The sequence below is a fragment of the Borostomias antarcticus genome, assembly GCF_949987555.1.
Source record: "Borostomias antarcticus genome assembly, chromosome: 6".
NCBI lineage: Eukaryota > Metazoa > Chordata > Actinopteri > Stomiiformes > Stomiidae > Borostomias > Borostomias antarcticus.
The window spans coordinates 3821392-3842345 of record NC_140239.1 but is presented as its reverse complement, the minus strand read 5'-3'; the positions used below and the strand labels follow the sequence as shown (position 1 = coordinate 3842345).

The 20954-nt window shown below is 50.9% G+C and overlaps 1 protein-coding gene across 3 annotated transcripts in view; it reads right to left on the bottom strand.

Moving 5' to 3' along the window:
* The window catches only part of ep400 (E1A binding protein p400), a 43243-nt gene that overhangs the window by 5070 nt on the left and 17219 nt on the right, over positions 1-20954 (bottom strand). For 2 of the 3 annotated variants that reach the window (XM_084439760.1, XM_084439762.1), the window contains 25 exons: positions 20605-20826; positions 17902-18075; positions 17265-17423; positions 16740-16822; positions 15890-16197; positions 15367-15569; positions 14774-14943; positions 12412-12608; positions 12013-12124; positions 10783-11067; positions 10242-10316; positions 9989-10123; positions 8837-8881; positions 8586-8739; positions 8127-8359; positions 7321-7494; positions 7174-7221; positions 6179-6315; positions 3636-3692; positions 3455-3533; positions 2713-2892; positions 1998-2043; positions 1799-1902; positions 1175-1373; positions 168-295 (listed from right to left, as the gene is read on the bottom strand). In XM_084439760.1, coding sequence (XP_084295886.1) covers positions 168-295; positions 1175-1373; positions 1799-1902; positions 1998-2043; positions 2713-2892; positions 3455-3533; positions 3636-3692; positions 6179-6315; positions 7174-7221; positions 7321-7494; positions 8127-8359; positions 8586-8739; positions 8837-8881; positions 9989-10123; positions 10242-10316; positions 10783-11067; positions 12013-12124; positions 12412-12608; positions 14774-14943; positions 15367-15569; positions 15890-16197; positions 16740-16822; positions 17265-17423; positions 17902-18075; positions 20605-20826 — 3707 coding nt within the window. The remainder of the gene's footprint in view (positions 1-167; positions 296-1174; positions 1374-1798; positions 1903-1997; positions 2044-2712; positions 2893-3454; positions 3534-3635; positions 3693-6178; positions 6316-7173; positions 7222-7320; positions 7495-8126; positions 8360-8585; positions 8740-8836; positions 8882-9988; positions 10124-10241; positions 10317-10782; positions 11068-12012; positions 12125-12411; positions 12609-14773; positions 14944-15366; positions 15570-15889; positions 16198-16739; positions 16823-17264; positions 17424-17901; positions 18076-20604; positions 20827-20954) is intronic. The other variant, XM_084439761.1, reaches the window with a different exon arrangement.

The following is a 20954-nucleotide window of genomic DNA, read 5'->3' as shown; positions in this document are numbered from 1 at the left end:
TATATATATAAGACTACAACAAAACTGAAAGGTTGTAATTTTGGGGCGTATATATATATAACAGGTGCATGACATGACCAAGGATGTGATCAAAAAAAAAAAAAAAAAAAAAAAAATCATGTCTTAAAGACACCACTTCTCCAGAGGGGGGTTTCTGTGGGGCGTACCTGCGGTTTGCCCACGGTCTTGATCTGGGGGGAGGCGGCCTGCTGCTGCTGGAGGTGCTGCTGGCGGAGCATCTGCAGGTTGAGGCCGGGGTTCAGGGGTTTCCCCTGGGACAGCTGCATGCCTGTGGCTGGAGGGAGGGGGGGGGGAGAGATGGAACGGTATGAACATTTCACATCACCATTATAATGACCATAATTATCACAGTTATCAGTATTATCGTGGTATTGTTAAAATGGGCTGAAAATGTTCAAAACCTATTGATACGCATGAAAATCATTTCACCAAGTTTGATATTGAAAACCACAAATAATTATTTGATTGCGATAAATAATTAATAATAAATAATTAATAAATAATTTTATTGCGATAAATGTAATCTGATTTTATTGTGGTTTATCATTATACCGGTTATCGTTACATCCCTAGGGGTCTGGATCAAATCAAATCAAACTTTATTTGTATAGCGCATTTCATACACAGAGGCAACACAATGTGCTTTACAGAGAACAAGGGAGGTGGGCATAGGTCCCACCCCTACATATTCCAGAGGGAAGCAAAAAAAGTTTCACCCGGGGGCCAGAAAAGTGAGCTGTAATAATTCTTCCCTGACCCCTCTCAACGATACGACCGAGCAAGCTCCTGGAAAATGTTTGTCTATTTGCTAAGAACATTTACAGAGCAGTAAACATGGGCTAGATACTTCATAGGAGAGACATGACTAACAGGAGAGTACACAAAAGTTAGAGAAGTTGCCTACATGGTCGGCCATTATGTGTTAGCTATCCCTGTAGTCTCTAATATGATATTTGAGTGAATCATATAACAAAGCACAGTAAGCACTTAGCAGAACAGGTTCATAGAGAATGCCCCAAGGCAGAGGTGGAGAGACAGAAAGCAGAGAGACAAGGGTAAAAGAGGGGTAGGGAGAGACGGGGACAGAGTGAGACGGGCCGGTTTGCGGGGGGACCGTACGGCGGTGCGTGTCCTCGGCGCGGTCGTACTGTACCTGGGGTGACCTGCGTGACCAGCGAGCGGGTCTGGGACTGCGCCGGGCTAAGCGTGGTCGACACGACCGCGGAGGCCGTCGCCGGGGTGACCGCCCGCACGCCCTGGCCCGCGGCGATGGCGACGACCTCGGTGGGGGCGGCGGCAGGGACGGCCCTCTGCTGCGTCTGGACGACCTGGGCGCCCGCCGCTCCTGCCGGCTGCAACGACACCACGACAGAATACTGACTCTCCCAGCTCCTTCAGGACATTCCATCGATCTCTCGGGTGTGTGAATAAAACATTAAAGGTACCCAACGAAACGTGAATCAAAACAATCCGTTCTTTGTTTATTTTCGGAATTCCTCGATTATATGGTTCCTTGTCGTCTAATAAACATGTCTTTCCTACCTTGTAATTTCTTCGCAAAATGATAATTAGCTAATGTTTTGAAAACAACAAAGATTTGTGAAACCTCACTATTATGTGCTCCGCGTATTGATGCAATGACGTAGTACGCGATTTTCGGGGCCCACCTTCTCAAATTTGCTCTAGAGCGCATACTAGTGGTCAAAAACTACATTGGGTACCTTTAAAGCAGCCTATTCCCTGCCTCTCTGATGCGCTGCTCTGTGCGGTGACTTACGGACAGGGTGCCGGGGATCACCGGCGTCGCCAGGCGTTTGGCCTGGAAGGGACTGGGCGGAACTCCCGCCACTGTGTTCACTATTACGTTCCCTCCTACGGTGGCTGGCGGGGACAAAAAGGGAGTGAATTAGACCCGTTTCAACGCATGTTTGAATCCGTCACAAGTGTGTATCCGTGTGTATACCGTGAAAACCTACCAGCTTGAATGGTTGTGCCCACAGGAGCATTTTTGATGGCGCCAGCCTGAAAAAACACAGAATATTAATCTGTATAAACACAGAAAATGTATCTGTATTAATGCATCTGTATAGACACAGAAAATGCATCTGTATAAACACAGAAAATGTATCTGTATTAATGCATCTGTATAGACACAGAAAATGCATCTGTATAAACACAGAAAATTAATCTGTATAAACACAGAAAATTAATCTATATTAACACTGAACATTAATCTGTATTAACACAGAAAATTAATCTATATTAACACTGAACATTAATCTGTATAAACACAGAATATTAATCTGTATTAACACAGAAAATTAATCTGTAAAAACACAGAAAATTAATCTGTATTAACACTGAACATTAATCTGTATTAACACTGAACATTAATCTGTATTAACACAGAAAATTAATCTGTATTAACACTGAACATTAATCTGTATTAACACTGAACATTAATCTGTATTAACACTGAACATTAATCTGTATTAACACTGAACATTAATCTGTATTAACACTGAAGATTAATCTGTATTAACACTGAACATTAATCTGTATTAACACAGAATATTAATCTGTATTAACACTGAACATTAATCTGTATAAACACAGCCTCTTTTCTACCTCAGCCAGGGATCAAACCCCATCTCTGCGAGTCTAGTTGGAGCATGATATTGTGATTCTCACCAGGACCGCGGTGTTGGGCACAGCAGCAGCCCCGGCCACGGTGGGGACCTGAGGAAGCCCCTGAACCTGGACCTGGCCCGCAGCCGGAGTCTGGACCTGCGCCTGGGCAGCGCCGGGCTGGGCAGCTCCGGCCTGCTGCTGCTGGGCTAACTGCTGAGCCCTCTGCTGCTCCGCCAGGGCCTGGGAACACACACACACACACGCACGCACACACACACACACACGTGCGCACACACACACACACACGTACCCACACACACACACACACAGTATGTTCCAGCTTGGTGAGCCAGCACAAACAACATGGCAGTCATACCGCATACCTAAGTCGACAGCTCACACATACAAGCATAACCAGCAGCTAAATGTGTTCCAGAGGGGGCACACACACACACACACACACACACACACTCGCACACATACACTCGCACACACACACACTCGCACACACACTGAAATGAAGGGTAATGGCTAACACACGAGGGAACAAGTCCCAGTTTGCCTGTACACCGATAGGCCCAAAAACGTCGGGTGATTGTGCTTCCGGCCAATCAGGTAATGGCCGCTGTACGTGCAGTCTGCACTTTGCCAAAATAAGGATTTCCAGATTCTCTATGATGAAAAATTTACGGGGATTCTACATGAATGCCCCTATCACAATCTGTGGTGAAGGGTTTGTAAACATGGGTGTAATTTTATCCACGGGGCCGTCATGATCTACCTCCTCTGAAAACACACACACCTTCTTCTCCTTGGCAATCCTCTCAGCGCGCTGCGAGGCTACCTGAATTGGGGGGAGGGGCTTGTCGTAGCTGATCCCACTGAGGACGCCAAGAGAAGAAAAAACGAGTCTTAGTTATACGTTTTCAACATTACATGTGACTCAAATCCACGTTAACGGCGATAACGGAACAGGATATTACCTTTCTGCCAGGACAGAGGCATGTTTGGGATTCTTCTGGAATGGGTTCATCCCCAGACTGTGAAGACAGGTTTTATTGTTGAGAACCAGTGCTTGAACATGGACGTAGACTTTTCCCCCTCATGGGTTATTAAAGTCTTCCATAGATTTGCTATTCTTGCACTTTGCCTTCAGCACTAGATTATGCTCTTAGTCACTTGTTTTAGAGAGAAGATGCACGTGTGAGTTCTGGCAAGTAGTAGTGCATTGGCTTTTCCTACGTTAAATGCAATTATTGTTAGCCGCTTTGGATAAAAGCATCAGCTAAATGACCGTAATGTAATATAATGTCTTTGATTCTGAAGCCGCTGCTAGCGAGTGACAGTGTGTGTGGTACGTACAGTGGTGTGTGTGTGTGTGTGTGGTACGTACAGCGGTGTGTGTGTGTGTGTGTGTGTGTGTGGTACGTACAGCCGTGTGTGTGTGTGTTACGTACAGTGGTGTGTGTGTGGTACGTACAGTGGTGTGTGTGTGTGTGTGTGTGGTACGTACAGCCGTGTGTGTGTGTGTGTGTGGTACGTACAGCCGTGTGTGTGTGTGTGTTACGTACAGCGGTGTGTGTGTGTGTGTGTGTGTGTGTTACGTACAGCGGTGTGTGTGTGTGTGTGTGTGATACGTACAGCGGTGTGTGTGTGGTACGTACAGCGGTGTGTGTGTGTGTGTGGTACGTACAGCAGCGTGTGTGTGTGTGGTACGTACAGCGGTGTGTGTGTGTGTGTGTGGTACGTACAGCAGCGTGTGTGTGTGTGGTACGTACAGCGGTGTGTGTGTGTGTGTGTGTGTGTGTGGTACGTACAGCTGTGTGTGTGTGTGTGTGTGGTACGTACAGTGGTGTGTGTGGGGTACGTACAGTGGTGTGTGTGTGGTACGTACAGCGGTGTGTGTGTGTGGTACGCACATCGGTGTGTGTGTGTGTGTGTGTGTGTGGTACGTACAGCGGTGTGTGTGTGGTACGTACAGCGGTGTGTGTGTGTGTGTGTGTGTGTGTGGTACGTACAGCGGTCTGTGTGTGTGTGTGTGGGGTACGTACAGCGGTGTGTGTGTGTGTGGTACGTACAGCGGTGTGTGTGTGTGTGTGTGTGTGTGGTACGTACAGCGTTGTGTGTGTGTGGTACGTACAGCGGTGTGTGTGTGTGTGTGTGTGTGTGTGGTACGTACAGCTGTGTGTGTGTGTGTGTGTGTGGTACGTACAGTGGTGTGTGTGGGGTACGTACAGTGGTGTGTGTGTGGTACGTACAGCGGTGTGTGTGTGTGGTACGTACAGCGGTGTGTGTGTGTGTGTGTGTGTGTGTGGTACGCACATCGGTGTGTGTGTGTGTGTGTGTGTGTGGTACGTACAGCGGTGTGTGTGTGGTACGTACAGCGGTGTGTGTGTGTGTGTGTGTGTGTGTGGTACGTACAGCGGTCTGTGTGTGTGTGTGTGGGGTACGTACAGCGGTGTGTGTGTGTGTGGTACGTACAGCGGTGTGTGTGTGTGTGTGTGTGTGGTACGTACAGCGTTGTGTGTGTGTGTGGTACGTACAGCGGTGTGTGTGTGTGTGTGTGTGTGTGTGTGTGTATGTGGTACGTACAGCGGTGTGTGTGTGTGTGTGTGTGTATGTGGTACGTACAGCGGTGTGTGTGTGTGTGTGTGTGTGTGTGTGTGTGTGTGTGTGTATGTGGTACGTACAGCGGTGTGTGTGTGTGTGTGTGTGTGGGGTACGTACAGCGGTGTGTGTGTGTGTGGTACGTACAGCGGTGTGTGTGTGTGTGTGTGTGTGTGGTACGTACAGCGTTGTGTGTGTGTGTGGTACGTACAGCGGTGTGTGTGTGTGTGTGTGTGTGTGTGTATGTGGTACGTACAGCGGTGTGTGTGTGTGTGTGTGTGTATGTGGTACGTACAGCGGTGTGTGTGTGTGTGTGTGTGTGTGTGTGTGTGTGAATGTGGTACGTACAGCGGTGTGTGTGTGTGTGTGTGTGTGGTACGTACAGCGGTGTGTGTGTGTGTGTATGTGGTACGTACAGCGGTGTGTGTGTGTGTGTGTGTGTGTGTGTGTGTGTGTGGTACGTACAGCGGTGTGTGTGTGTGTATGTGGTACGTACAGCGGTGTGTGTGTGTGTGTGTGTATGTGGTACGTACAGCGGTGTGTGTGTGTGTGTGTATGTGGTACGTACAGCGGTGTGTGTGTGTGTGTGTGTGTGTATGTGGTACGTACAGCGGTGTGTGTGTGTGGTACGTACAGCGGTGTGTGTGTGTGGTACGTACAGCGGTGTGTGTGTGTGTGTGGTACGTACAGCGGTGTGTGTGTGTGTGTGTGGTACGTACAGCGTTGTGTGTGTGTGTGTGTGGTACGTACAGCGGTGTGTGTGTGTGTGTGTATGTGGTACGTACAGCGGTGTGTGTGTGTGTGTATGTGGTACGTACAGCGGTGTGTGTGTGTGTGTGTGTGGTACGTACAGCGGTGTGTGTGTGTGTGTGTATGTGGTACGTACAGCGGTGTGTGTGTGTGTGTGTGTGGTACGTACAGCGGTTTGATGGGAGGGCTCCTCTTGCTGGCGATGATCTTCATGAGCTCGAAGCGGCTGTTGTAGAGCTGGATGTGGGTGGCGTGCTCGTCCTGCGTGTAGATCTGACTCGTCCTCAGGGGACGGCTGTTCTTCGACTGGGGGGGGGAGGAGGAGGAGGAGGAGGAGGATATTAACCTCTCTCTGGAGGAGCTCAACAACACACACACACACACCCAGAGATGGACGGCCCCACACACACCCAGAGATGGACGGTCCCACACACACACACACACCCAGAGATGGACGGCCCCACACACACACACACACCCAGAGATGGACGGTCCCACACACACACACACACAGAGATGGACGGTCCCACACACACACACACACACACCCAGAGATGGACGGTCCCACACACACACTGACATATCAACACTGGGTGTCTTCAGGAGTAGACTTGGCTAATATGGAGTTGTCAGTGGCCCAGATGCATGGTTCTAACATAGGAAATATGAATTCATGGTCTGTGTTCATTGAGTCCATGCATGGGGGCGCTGTATCAGGATAGGTTATAGGATAACCGTCTTGTACGGATACAGATTTTCTATCCCCTTTGCGGCATAGAATGTATGAGACACTGTTTACACTGTTTATTATCTTATGCTGCTTGGGAATATTTATTTATTTATTTGTAAAGCTGGGCTGATGGGACCTGTAGGGAGGGAGGGAGCGAGGGAGGGAGGAGGAGGGAGGGAGCGAGGGAGGGAGGGAGGGAGGGAGGGAGGGAGGGAGCGAGGAGGAGGGAGGGAGCGAGGGAGGGAGGGGGTTGAATGCGTTTGTTTGAATGTTTGTATTTTGTCAGTATGTTATATGTCGTCTGTAACTTACGTTAAATGTTGTTAAATTGTTTTGTGTGTGTCATGTGAAGAACATATATAAATAAATAAAAACATTTGTTCACAAAAACAACAACACACACGCTTCCCATGGTAGAGACGAGGGTAGCTGACCTTGTAGATGCTCTTGGTCTTCTTCTTGGGGTTTGCCTCGTACACCAACTGTAAAAAGGTCAAAAGCAGATCGGGTTAGATTTGCGAACGCGTCGTGAGGTGGCTGGTTTGATCCCGCCCCCGCCACCGCCGTCGTCGTCCGCTCACCTTGCCCTCCTCCCGGGGGATGATGACGTTCTCGTAGCGGTTACGACACTGCTTGGGCGAGCGGTAGATGCGGCTGCAGGAGTTGACCACGTCGCTGACCAGGTCCCAGTTGGGGGTGTGGGCCGGGGACACCACGGTGAGGTTCAGGGGGAGCTCCAGAAGCTGCTTCACAGCCTGACGGGCACCGAGAGCAAGGCTGGTATTACTACCCACGTAGATCGGCTTACTTCTGACCGCTAGTTAGCGGCATACGCATACTAATTAGAGACCGACCAATAATCGGCTTGGCCGATAATTACGACCGATATTCACGTTTTGGCGTCGTATCGGCTATCGGCTTCAGAAAGCCCATATTGCGTCACGGCCAAAGAGCCATATAATGTTGGTGAACGCTGCCGAGCGTGCGTGCGCACATCGCCAAGGAACCCGGAGGAGCTGTCTACTACTACTAATACTACTACTACTAATAATAATAATAATACTATTAATTCATTTGTATATATGTGTGAGCTGTAACAAGATGTGTGCCCAGGTGATGACCAAAATAAAAACATAATATAAACTATTTTATTTGCATATCTTATATCTTTTTAATTGAGCTTTCTCTCCTTCTCATTTTGTAAAAAATAAAAATAAAAAGTGAATTGGTGATATTGAATATCGGCCTTAAATATCAGCCACCTCAACTTGGCAATTATCTGTATCGGTACCGGCCCTAAAAAATGCATATCGGTCGATCTCTAAAACTATCTAATGATCTAACGCTGTCGGTGAGCGAGCACGGCCTTCTGGGTAGCAGCTGGTACCTGTAGCAGGGCCCAGTCCTCACTGATGAGCCACTCTGGGTTGTCCTGGCCCGCCTCCATGGCAGGCTTGACCAGCGAGGGGAGGGGCTTGGCGAACGGCGCCTGCTGCTTGAGGGAGAAGTTCTTCTTCTGGTCCTTGCCCTCGCGCCGGACCTTGAGCATGCTGGCCTTCTCGAACAGCGAGCGCGGGGGGATGACCGTCTCGCCATGACCCTTCTTCTTCTTCCTGCCTGCTGCTCAACACACAAATCAAATCAAAACTTTATTTGTATAACATTTCATACGAGGAGGCGACACAATGTGCTTTACAGAGAGCGATGGGAGGGGTGGGCATAGGGTTACACACACACACACACACACACACACACACACACACACACACACAGCTGTGTATGTAAGGACACGGCCTCCACTAGACAGGTGCGGAGGTCACGACCCCTAGTGGGAGGAGCAGCTCACCCGAGGGGTCCATCTTGAGTCTCTTGTGCTCCTTGCGGACGTAGACCGGCGGCAGCTTGGACTCGGGCATAGGGGCGGAGTCGTACATCAGGCAGATGACCGAGTCGATGTAGATGTCGTTGTCGTCCTGGGGCGGGGTGGGCGGGGTCCACAGCTGCACACACACACACAACGGCAGGTTAGAAAGGGGCGGGGCAGGAGAGGGGAGGGGGCGTCCCAGGTAGACTATCTACTAGACGCGTGCGTCTTACCGGCATGATTTCCGTCTGGCCGTCCTCTGCGTCAAACACATACTCCTGTCGAAGGAAAGAGAGACGGTCGTGGGTTTGTGCTGAAGGCAAGTCAAGTTTATTTGTACATTACATTTATATTACATTACAGCCAATTGACAGACGCTTTTACCCAAAGCGACTAACAATAATTGACATTTGTAGAGCACATTTCAGCAACAAGGCAATTCAAAGTGCTTTACACGAGACAGTAAAAGCATCAAGACAAAGTGCAACACATAAAAGGTCACATAAAACGAAATGCAAAAAAAAAGGCCTGAAGGTTCAGTACTGTCCCTGAATGTTGGGTCTGTTAGTGCTGTCCCATGTGATTCATGGTCCTGTCCCTGAATGTTGGGTCTGTTAGTGCTGTCCCATGTGATTCATGGTGTCTGTCCCTGAATGTTGGGTCTGTTAGTGCTGTCCCATGTGATCATGGTGTCCTGTCCCTGAATGTTGGATACTGTTAGTGCTGTCCCATGTGATTCATGTGTCTGTCCCTGAATGTTGGATACTGTGTTGATTTTAACCACTGTGTACTGTGTTTTCCTTTACAGTACATTGCCTAACCCATTGGACCATTGTAGGAAGGCCTTTTAATTCCTGGCAGGGGGAGTGCTGACAGAAACTAGCCTTTTGGCTAAAATCGGGTGCATTTACACTACGTGTTTATTAATGTACGTTAGGGCTGGGTATCGATTCAAATTTCAAGAATCGATTCAATTCCGATTCACAACGTTCAGAATCGATTATCACAATTCAATTCGATTCGATTCAATATCGATTCGGTTAGTGTTACTAAAACCATTTTGGTTTTTTTTAGCTGTAACTTTAATTACATGACTGCCAAGTTATGCAACACATCAATACTAGGGCTGGGTATCAATACTGATTTCCAAAAATGAATGAATGAATGAATCATTGAATGAATGAACGAACTATTAATTCCTTCAATTATTCATTCATTCATTAAATAAAAGATCGATTTTGGGATTCATGAATCGATTCTGAATAATTTGATTCAGAATCGATTTTTTTAACCCAGCCCTAATGTACATTGTCCCTCTTAATCAAATAAACTAAAAGTGAAAGTGAAACTATGGGCTCCTGGCTGGTGGTGGTTGGCGTTCCTACCATGTTGTAGGCGTCCTCCCTGGTGTAGGTGAACAGATCCTCCTCCCCCTCCGCCAGCAGCCTCTCCTCCTCCTCGGCCCTCAGCTTCAGGAGGTGCCGCAGCTCCCAGCCTCGCTTGGCGCACTCCAGACGCTCCTGAGAACACGACAACGCCGGGGGAAGACCATGGGACATTTGGATCGGTCGGCGTTTGAGATCTGTCGGCGTTAGGGGTCGTCGTGGCGAGGCAGCGGTCTGGCTTTCGGACGCTTACCTTGAGAACGCTTTGGTCGTCGCTGACGTGGAGATACTCCAGGTAGTGCAGGGCGTACCTCTCTATTGGCGTCAGCTGAGAGAGGAAGAGAACGAGAGGTTATTAACTCAATCCCCCAGCAGTCCAAAAAGAACATCATGTGGTCATGAGGTTTGGTCCTGAAGTTGCGAGGAACCCACTCAATATGACAAACAACAGTTTTAGGATCAATAAATGTATCATATTTTGTCATCAAAATCCATGTCCTGTGAGAAGTGTGAGCAGCTCTAAATCTTTGAAGTCCCTTTTCTCTGCTTAGTTTTCAGATGTACCAACATTCACAGAAGCATATCTCCTTCAAATATTTGCAGATTTCAATGCATGGCACATGATTTGAAATCTTATAATTTACACTTCCATAATCTGAAAAAACTGAAAAATGACCTTGGCAGACATCAGGACCAAACCTCCAGTGTCGGTCACATTTTATTTGCTGGCTTGCTGTTTCAAAGCCGTTTCTAAATCCAACACTACATTTGGCGTTGGCGGTGTGTTTGGTCACCTGGCCCATGACGGCGTTGAGCTCCTCTATCTGCGAGGGCTCCTCTTTGAGCTGCGCCTCCTCGTCCGGCTCCTCCTCCCCCTTCTCCAGGGCCCGCTGGCCGTCCGGCTGCCCCGGTTCGTCCAGGGGGGCGTCCAGGTCGATGCTGCCCAGGGCCTGGATGTACGGCCGGGCCACCCGCGGCGAGATGGCCTCCGACGGGGACGGCTCCTGGTGGAGAACCACGAACTCCTCCACCTTCTCCCCCGAGCCCGCCTCCACCTCAAACAGGTCCTGGATCGTCCGCTGGGAGCAAAGAGCAAAGACAGCATACTGGATATTACAGATATTGAGTAAGAGAACATATTGTATATTATAGATATTGAGTAAGAGAACATACTGTATATTATAGATATTGTGTAAGCATTCAGTTTCCATGTTTAGTTTTGAATGTTACATCCCTAATAAATTGTTAATTCTAATGATTGAATGAAAGTGTGGTTTTGTCAACTATGATGCTGTCTGCTAATAGCAAACTGTAAAGTTGCACAATAAGACCGTGATAGCCAGTTAGCTAGCTCACAACAGCAGCTTCCATAACAAAGAGTGCATGAAAACATACTGTATATTAATTATACAGACCTGCAAACTCTGGAGTAGTGGAAAAGGTGACGACATACAAAACTAAAACCCTCTAGATTCACTGAAACTACCATGGTTAACATTAAAAAGGTGACTGTAGCCAAAAGGTGACAAGTTTGCAGGTCTGATCATAGATATTGTGGAGGGTGACGCTGAGCTGACTGAAAGGGGGGTTGTTCTACCTGTGTGAGGAACGCCAGGGTGTAGTGTTCTACCTGTGTGAGGAACGCCAGGGTGGTGTTCTACCTGTGTGAGGAACGCCAGGGTGTAGTGTTCTACCTGTGTGAGGAACGCCAGGGTGTAGTGTTGTACCTGTGTGAGGAACGCCAGGGTGTAGTGTTCTACCTGTGTGAGGAACGCCAGGGTGTAGTGTTGTACCTGTGTGAGGAACGCCAGGGTGTAGTGTTGTACCTGTGTGAGGAACGCCAGGGTGTAGTGTTGTACCTGTGTGAGGAACGCCAGGGTGTAGTGTTCTACCTGTGTGAGGAACGCCAGGGTGTAGTGTTCTACCTGTGTGAGGAACGCCAGGGTGTAGTGTTCTACCTGTGTGAGGAACGCCAGGGTGTAGTGTTCTACCTGTGTGAGGAACGCCAGGGTGTAGTGTTCTACCTGTGTGAGGAACGCCAGGGTGTAGTCCGTGCCCTGGGCCGCCACCTCTCTGATCAGGTCCTTGGTGCCGTTCTTCAGGAGCTTCTCTTCGATGGAGTTCCCGCTCTCCAGTCTGGTCGGGTAGAGAGGGAGGAGTTAGCCCTGTGACGGCCCTCTGGCCCTGTATGGGTAGACCTCTGGGTTCTGGTTACCCTCCAGCAGGTCGGCTACCCAGTGGGCAGGGCAGGAACCCAATCAGGACAATTGGGGACAGCTTCGACATAATCAAAGCCTTGATTATTTTGGTTTTACATAGTGTGTGTCTCCCTTTTGTTATGGCCAAGAGCCAGGCCATAACACACGCGTCTCGATGTGCTACCGTTCGGCACAAAGAGGGCGTGTCTGAGCACGTGCGCTCACCTGTAGATGTGGATGTCCTTGGAGCGCCCGATCCTGTCGCACCACTCCTGGGTGCGTCCGTCCATGCTGGGGTTGAGGTCGGTGTCGTAGAAGATGACGGTGTCGGCGTCGCACACGGCGCCCACGGACGCGCAGCAGCGGTTGGTCAGGATGCTGCAGAACACCTGGCGGTTCCGGTTGAAGGCCTTCATGTTCTCCTGACGAGGAGGAGGAGGAGGAAGAGGAGGGCGATCAGAACCAGACAGGCCGCGTGGAGGGCCTCGGCTCGGTCCTGTCCAACTAGTGCGTTCCCCTCGCTAGGAAACATTTTGGGTTTTTTAACCTCTAGCCTTGACTAATCCGCCACACTTGGTGGTGACCGCTGTACCATTCGATTAACGGCTCTAAACCGCTGTACCATTCGATTAACGGCTCTAAACCGCTGTACCATTCGATTAACGGCTCTAAACCGCTGTACCATTCGATTAACGGCTCTAAACCGCTGTACCATTCGATTAACGGCTCTAAACCGCTGTACCATTCGATTAACGGCTCTAAACCGCTGTACCTTTCGATTAACGGCGCCAAATGATTTATATTAAGGTTTAGCACGTGCTCAGTTGGAGTGAAGGTGTCTCTGTTCAGACCTCTATACTGCCCTCCTGTGGTCACGCTATGAAAAGGCTGGTATCCAGAGGCTCCAAGTAGCTTATTATACTGATGATGAGACAGCTCTTTAAAACACCCAGGTGGTGGTCTGTGGTGCGAGTGAAACATTTGTCACTGCTGGAGTCTGCACCTTTCATGCACTTTCAAGGAATTTGTATACATGTTGAGGAACATGTATAAATATGAAGGAACATGTATAAATGTATAACGTCTGGATGAGTCATATAACAGCGTTATAGTGTCTCTGTCTAACCCTGTGATGAGCTGTTCCTGATACACATCTAGGCTTAGGGAGCACTGGCTGAAGAGACTATATGTTTTAGTGTAATTGGTACAATTTTCTCATCCTGTCTTCTTTATGTACTTTTTATGGACCCGAGTCTGCCGATAAAGCTTCCATTCATTCATTGTATATTATTCATCACATATAGTATTTCATCCGCTTCAAATCTTACACAGCACATCTGCTCAGCTCACTGACAGAGAGAAAGAAGAAGAATTAACAAAGTAAAACAGAATGAGTCAGACAAGACAGAAATATTTCAGATTTGACAGAATTCCAAGCCAGAGAATGAAAACATGCTAGAAAAAGTTGCTGCAGAAAAAAAATAAGTGAAGCAGAAAAGCAAATCCCTGAGAAGCCCAGGAGCCCTGAGAAACCCAGGAGCCCTGAGAAACCCAGGAGCCCTGAGAAGCCCAGGAGCCCTGAGAAACCCAGGGGCCCTGAGAAACCCAGGAGCCCTGAGAAACCCAGGAGCCCTGAGAAACCCAGGAGCCCTGAGAAGCCCAGGAGCCCTGAGAAACCCAGGAGCCCTGAGAAACCCAGGAGCCCTGAGAAACCCAGGAGCCCTGAGAAACCCAGGAGCCCTGAGAAACCCAGGAGCCCTGAGAAACCCAGGAGCCCTGAGAAGCCCAGGGGCCCTTCGAGAGAGAGGAGCCATGGCTGGCTTGTTTGCGTCTCTTAGGCCCTGGAAGGAACGGCGTCCAGCAGGGAGGGAAGAGAGCAGAGTGATCTGTCCCCGTAGAAAAGCCAAGAGCACTGCACTGAATCAGGAGGTCCCGGTGTTAGAGAGGGAGGAGCCGAGAGGCAGGGCTGTCTGAAGCCATGTTTCCATCCACCTGTCAATGGAATTGTGTGAGGATCGCTAAAAATATGAATGCGAATAAAGCCGGTGTAACGTGCGTTTCCATCTAGAGCTTTAAATCGGATAAAGCATTTATCACAAAATACTTTTATCGAACAAGAGAAAATCCGATGAGATCGACAGTACAAACCTTTTGTCGATTTTCATGATTTTTTATAGAATTTTACTGTTTCCATAAGGCATTTTTAATTCGATATAACTTAATTCGCATAAAACGTGTGGATGGAAACATGGCTTGAGTGAGTGAGCTACTACAGATACGCCCGTGAACACGCGACCGGGACTATAGGCTAGATACACAATTCCAGTACATCCTGAAATCAGACATGCTTCTCCATTTCCTGTCCTACACTAATCAGGTGTGCCTGACTGCAGCACAACGATCAGGCACACCTGAATAATCATTTCATCCAATAGTGTGAGACAGGAAATAGAGAAGCATGTCTAATTTCAGGAAGTACTGGAGTTGTGCATGTAGCCCATCGCCCGGAGAAAAGACCCGGTACTAGAACGAAGGCGCCCACCCAGACGGTGCGACCGAGAGCGGGAGGGGTGGGTTTGTTTTTTACCTGGCGCTCCTCCGGGGTGAGGCTCTCGTCCACGCGGATGTAGGTGAGGCGCCGGTGGTCCAGGAAGGCCTCCAGGATGTCCAGCATCTTCAGCATCTGGGTGAAGATGAGCACGCGGTGGCCCTCCGACCGCAGCTTCTGGAGCAGGATGGCGAGGGCCTCCAGTTTACCTTCGGAGAGAAAAAAAAAAAAACGCCGCGGTCATCGGCGGAGACCGGTGGAAGAGGCGGCCGTGGCTCAGGAGGTAGAGCGGGGTCGTCCGATGATCGTAGGGTCGGCGGTTCGAATCCCCGCCCCCTCCTGTCCACATGTCGAAGTGTCCTTGGGCAAGGAACCCCAAATTGCTCCCGATCTTGCATGGCAGCTGCCGCCATTGGTGTGTGAATGTGTGTGTGAATGTGTGAATGAGAGGCCGTTGTAAAGCGCTTTGGATAAAAGCGCTATATAAGTGGCTTATAACCCAAGCGCTATATAAGTGGCTTATAACCCAAGAGGCTGTAAGTGAGGCGGAACTAACCCTCGTTCGCCAACGTTTCTTAGGGGAGCTGTAAGTTTGACGCACGGGGCTGTTTGGAGGAGCGTGTTGGGTTTACCTGAGTCCATCTGCATGAGCTGGAGGTCGGGGAACTGGAGGAGGCGGCAGCAGGCCAGCCGGTGGATCTCAGCGCCGCAGGGGGCGGCGGCCTCTTGGAGCCTGCGGAGGACGGACTTGCGCTCCACGCTGTAGGGAGCCGGGGGATTGGCTGCGTACAGGTGAATAGGAGGAGCTACGGCGGCGGGGACCACGCATGATAACCTAGGGAGAGAACACAGGGTTAGGGGTCAGGAGTCAGGGGCGGAGGGAGAGATGCTTAATGACTTCACATGCACATCATGTCATGTTTTCTGATGGACCATCCACTGCAATGAAAGCTGTGTTCGAAACCGGTATTTCATTTTCATTTCAGTTTATTTGAGAAGGGACAACGCATATCAATCAACAATAAATGTAAATACACCAGATTTAGCCAGGAGGCTAATTTTCATCTGTGGTCCCTGGCGAAGATGTTAGAAATACCGGTAAGCATCCTAAAATGACACAATGTATGAAGACCAGACGCCGGTGGGCGGAGCTACCTCTGGACCAGGCTCTTCCCGGCCTCCTGGCGGTCGGCGGCGGTCACCAGGGCGGCCTGGAGGTGGGCGGTGGTGGCCACGCAGGTCCTCTGGGCCCTCTGGCAGCTCTCCCTGCCCACCCACCTCCACCCCCCGGCGCTGAGGGCCGAGTGGGGGGCCCCTGGGGCCGCGGAGCAGGCCCGGAGCAGGTCGGCCCCGTACAGCACGCTCCGGCCGCGGCGGTGTTCGTTGGCGCCGAACAGGCGGCCCAGGCGCTCCTTCGCCTGCCGGCTACGCTCCTCCGACGACTCCTGGACCAGGGAGGAGCTCTGTCGGAGACGCCGGCGTGGTTAGGGCCGCTTCGATAAAATAAAACTCGCCTGGCAGTGTGATGTTCAAGCAATAGGCTCTCTGCACCAGCTCCACTACTTCCTGAAAGTCACTTGGCATCTTTATTTCCTGTCCTATATGATTGGATTAAGTGATTAATCAGGTGTGCGGCAGACCCAGCGCACACCTGATTAATCACTTAATCCAATCATATTGGACAGGAAATAAAGATGCCAAGTGACTTTCAGGAAGTAGTGAAGCTGGTGCACAGAGCCTATCGACCACGAGAGGCAGTGGGTTACACAGGATTTTACCACAGCTACGGGGCGTTGTTAGGCCCGACGCGATAGCGCTAGCTACGCAAAGCATAGTAGCCTACCGCTTGATCTTATCAATGGCCTCGTCAATGAGATTGATGGCACATTAATACTAATTGTTATGTGGTCGCAGCCGTGGGTTACAGAGTATTTTACAACGGCTGCTAGCCAATCAGAATCAAGTATTTAAACTCTCTGTTGTACAAACATGAGTTGACCCTCACCTGTGTGGTGACCGGAGCAGCAGGTCCGGGCTTAGAGTTCCCGCTAGAGGTCGTCACCGTGGAGTTTGAATTGACCCCTGAACCTTAGAGACGGAGGAGACAGAAATACCATCGCGACAGGATAAGCAATCTAAACATCTCCTAATTCGTAAGTGCAAGCCATGACGGTAGGTCTATATCAATCAATCAAAGCTTTATTTATATAGGGCATTTCATACACAGAGGAAACACAATGCGCTTTACAGAGAACAAGGGAGGTGGGCATACGACCCACTCTACCATTCCAGAGGAAAGCAAAAAAAACATTATCACCCAGGGGCCAGAAAAGTGAGCTGTAAAAATTCTTCCCTGACCTCTCTCAACGAGACGATCGAGCAAGCTCCTGGAGTATGTTTGTCCAACAGCTAAGAACATTTACAGAGCAATAAATCACATTAAATTACATTTTCAGAGCAAAAAGGGCTAAAAAACATCATAGGAGATGTTATAATCCCGCCCGATGCGCCAACGTCCGATCTCTCTCACCTGGCTGGGTTGAGGGCGTGGCCGGGGGCGGGGTCCCGGGGGCGGGGGAGGAGTTGGAGGCGGGCACGGCCGGGGGGGCGGTCTGCATCACCATGGAGCTCGAGCTCTGCGGTCGGAGGATCTGCTGCCCGGGAGCCGAGACGATCTGCAGGATGTTGCCTGGAAACAACACAGGAACCGTTACACAGCTACTTAGCATAAGAGAAGATTCAGATTCTGATTCAGAGTTTATTCGTCACATACAACGTAGTGAAATGTAACAGTTGGCTCCATAGTAGATATACACACACACAGCAAATCTGACACAACAACAGACAAAAGCAATAACAGACAGAAACAATATACATCCATGATGTCAGAGGGTTATTTCAGTTAAAAATAAATATAAAGTGCCGTTACTTGGAGAAAACAGTCATTTGAGTCCGTCGTTAAAAACGCTGCTACAACGGTTATTCTTATTCGTAAAACGTGCGAGTTGAGTCAAATGCACGGTCGAGGGATCACAACTTGTCGACGTTGAGGACAACGAGAAAAAGTGTGACGTCGACAGCGTGCCGACACGGCTCTGACGACAGAGAGAGGAAGAGAGGGAGAGGAGGATGAGGAAGGGAGGATATGAACGCTGGTTGTACTTTACCCAGTGTACCTTGGAGCTGCAGGGGCTGGCCCGTGGTGAGCTGGCGCAGCTGGCTGGGCGACAGGGTGAACTTGTTCCCCTGGAACTGCAGCGTGACGGGGGTCTCGGGCTGGGACACGCGGGTCTGGCTGCCCGCGATGGACGCCAGCTGGGCGATCTTCACCACGTCTCCACCTTCAACGGGAGGGAAGCGCAAACACACACACACACACACACACACACGCACGCGCCTCTAGTTAAATAACAATCCAGACTCCAGAACGGGAGCTGTTTTGACAAGCGTTTCAACAAAAAAAAAAACGTGACGTTTCCGTTAGTTAAAGGGTGAGCAGACGAGGAGACATGCAGAACCAGAACCAGGGTGGGTTAATCAGCGGGCCGAGCGCAGGAGCCCTCCGGCACCAGGAGAACCGGGGAACCCGGCTCCTAACCTCTACCCAACCCTGAGGGGGGAAAAAGAACGACAAACCAAAACAGCGGAGATCCTGAAACAAACAAACCGTGTATTCAGTTAAAAGCATCGGATTGCACTTAACTGCCTTTTCAACAACAACAACGACAACAAATCGGTAATGGATACGCCGAGATAAGAACGATGCACATTGGTCCTCGAATTCCGCTCCATCATGTTTCCATGGTGAGTGTGATGTTGCTATTGAAAAGGTTTGTGGTCACGCAGGGGGCAGGGCGTGGTCACGCAGGGGGCAGGGCGTGGTCACGCAGGGGGCAGGGCGTGGTCAGAGGCCAGGGCAGGGCGTGGTCAGGGCGTGGTCAGAGGCCAGCCGGGTGAGGGGGCCGGACCACGTCCACATGCGGCGCAGTGCCCGCCCCGTCCCCCCCGTCCACATGCGGCGCAGTGCCCCCCCCCCCCCGAGTCAAAGGAAACCACAACAACATCGACGGTACGCTAAATCAACACAAAGGAACCAAACTTCGGGGGGAAATCACCTTGCAGCTGAGCTGACTCAAAGAGATAAAAGATTAGGAAAACGGGAGAAAACAATATCTAATGGGTAAAAAATAAAAAATAAAAATACACATAAAAAGGAAGAAGATTGCTTAAATGGGTTAAAACTTTTGTGTGTTGTCGGTCAGGGCAGCATTCTCTTGTGGTCATGCAGATCAAGAGAGAGAGAGAGGGAGAGAGAGAGAGAGAGAGAGAGAGAAAGAGAGAGAAAGAGAGAGAGACAGAGAGAGAGAAAGAGAGAGAGAGAGGGGCTGAGGAAGACAAGGCTATGGGGCTGCTGACGTGGTTGTAGCTCTCATTTAAAAGCGCTGCTTTCTTGTTTCACTCAGTTATACAATCATCTATAGGATAGTAGCTGACGGTCTCATGATTGGAAATTAATCTATGAGAAATTACCGTTGCTCAATACTGAAATCATGTATTGAATCTCAAAATATGTAAAAATATGTATGTCATTTGTGCAAATACTTCCTTCCATAGCTTTAGAAAATAAATTTGAATGATCAGTTAATTTCACATGAATGTTAATCGTTTTCTTTATGGTGGGTGTTGAGGAAAGTGTTTGTTTAAAAAGCAAAAGACCCAAATACACATCAGCAGGGTCCCAGAGGGGCCACCGTTCAGAGCAGCCTGTTGTGCTGGGCCGGAGGGGGGGGGGGAGGGGAGAGGAGGATGTTGAGGGGGAGGAGGATGTTGAGGGGGGGGGGTGTTGAGGGGAGAGGAGGGGAGGGGAGAGGAGGATGTTGAGGGGAGGAGGGGGGGGGGATGTTGAGGGGAGGGGGGGGGGGGGATGTTGAGGGGAGGAGGGGGGGGGGGATGTTGAGGGGAGGGGGGGGGAGGAGGATGTTGAGGGGAGGGGGGGGGGAGGAGGATGTTGAGGGGAGGGGGGGGGGGGGATGTTGAGGGGAGGGGGGGGGAGGAGGATGTTGAGGGGAGGGGGGGGGGGATGTTGAGGGGAGGGGGGGGGGGATGTTGAGGGGAGGGGAGGGGGGGGGGAGGATGTTGAGGGGTGGGGGGGGGATGGGGTGTTGAGGGAGAGGGGGGGATGGGGTGTTGAGGGGAGGGGGGGGAGGAGGATGTTGAGGGGAGGGGAGGGGGAGGAGGATGTTGAGGGGAGGGGGGGGGGGATGTTGAGGGGAGGGGGGGGAGGAGGATGTTGAGGGGAGGGGAGGGGGAGGAGGATGTTGAGGGGAGGGGAGGGGGGGGAGGATGTTGAGGGGTTGGGGGGGGGGAGGATGTTGAGGGGTGGGGGGGGATGGGGTGTTGAGGGAGAGGGGGGGGGGGGTGTTGAGGGGAGAGGGGGAGGGGGAGGAGGATGTTGAGGGGAGGGGGGGGGAGGAGGATGTTGAGGGGAGGGGAGGGGGAGGAGGATGTTGAGGGGAGGGGAGGGGGGGGAGGATGTTGAGGGGTTGGGGGGGGGGAGGATGTTGAGGGGTGGGGGGGGATGGGGTGTTGAGGGAGAGGGGGGGGGGGGTGTTGAGGGGAGAGGGGGAGGGGGAGGAGGATGTTGAGGGGTGGGGGGGGATGGGGTGTTGAGGGAGAGGGGGGGGGGGTGTTGAGGGGAGAGGGGGAGGGGGAGGAGGATGTTGAGGGGTTGGGGGGGGGAGGAGGATGTTGAGGGGTGGGGGGGGGAGGAGGATGTTGAGGGGTGGGGGGGGATGGGGTGTTGAGGGAGAGGGGGGGGGGGGTGTTGAGGGGAGAGGGGGAGGGGGAGGGGGAGGAGGCCACTAACTTACTAGGCAACCGTGCCTGGGCCTGGGAGGTTAGAACCAGCCTTTGGGGCAGCAGACTGGGCTGGACGGCATGGCTGGGGGCTAGGGCCGGCCGGGGCCCCTGTGCTGTCCCCAGCGGGGGGAGCTGAGCCTGGGTCTGGCCCAGGGGCCCGGGGGCCCCCATCACATGCTGCCCAGCGACGGTGCTCCCAAAGGAGGCGCCTTTCTGAACAGACACTCCGGGCACTGTGAAGTACAAGGGGGTTTGGGGCGGGGCTTACTGTTAGACAACACTTTAACAGCACAACTGGAGCGCCGTTGTGCCTCAGAACATTTTGGGATAGGCTCTTTTTTTTGGACAGGCTTTTAAGGAA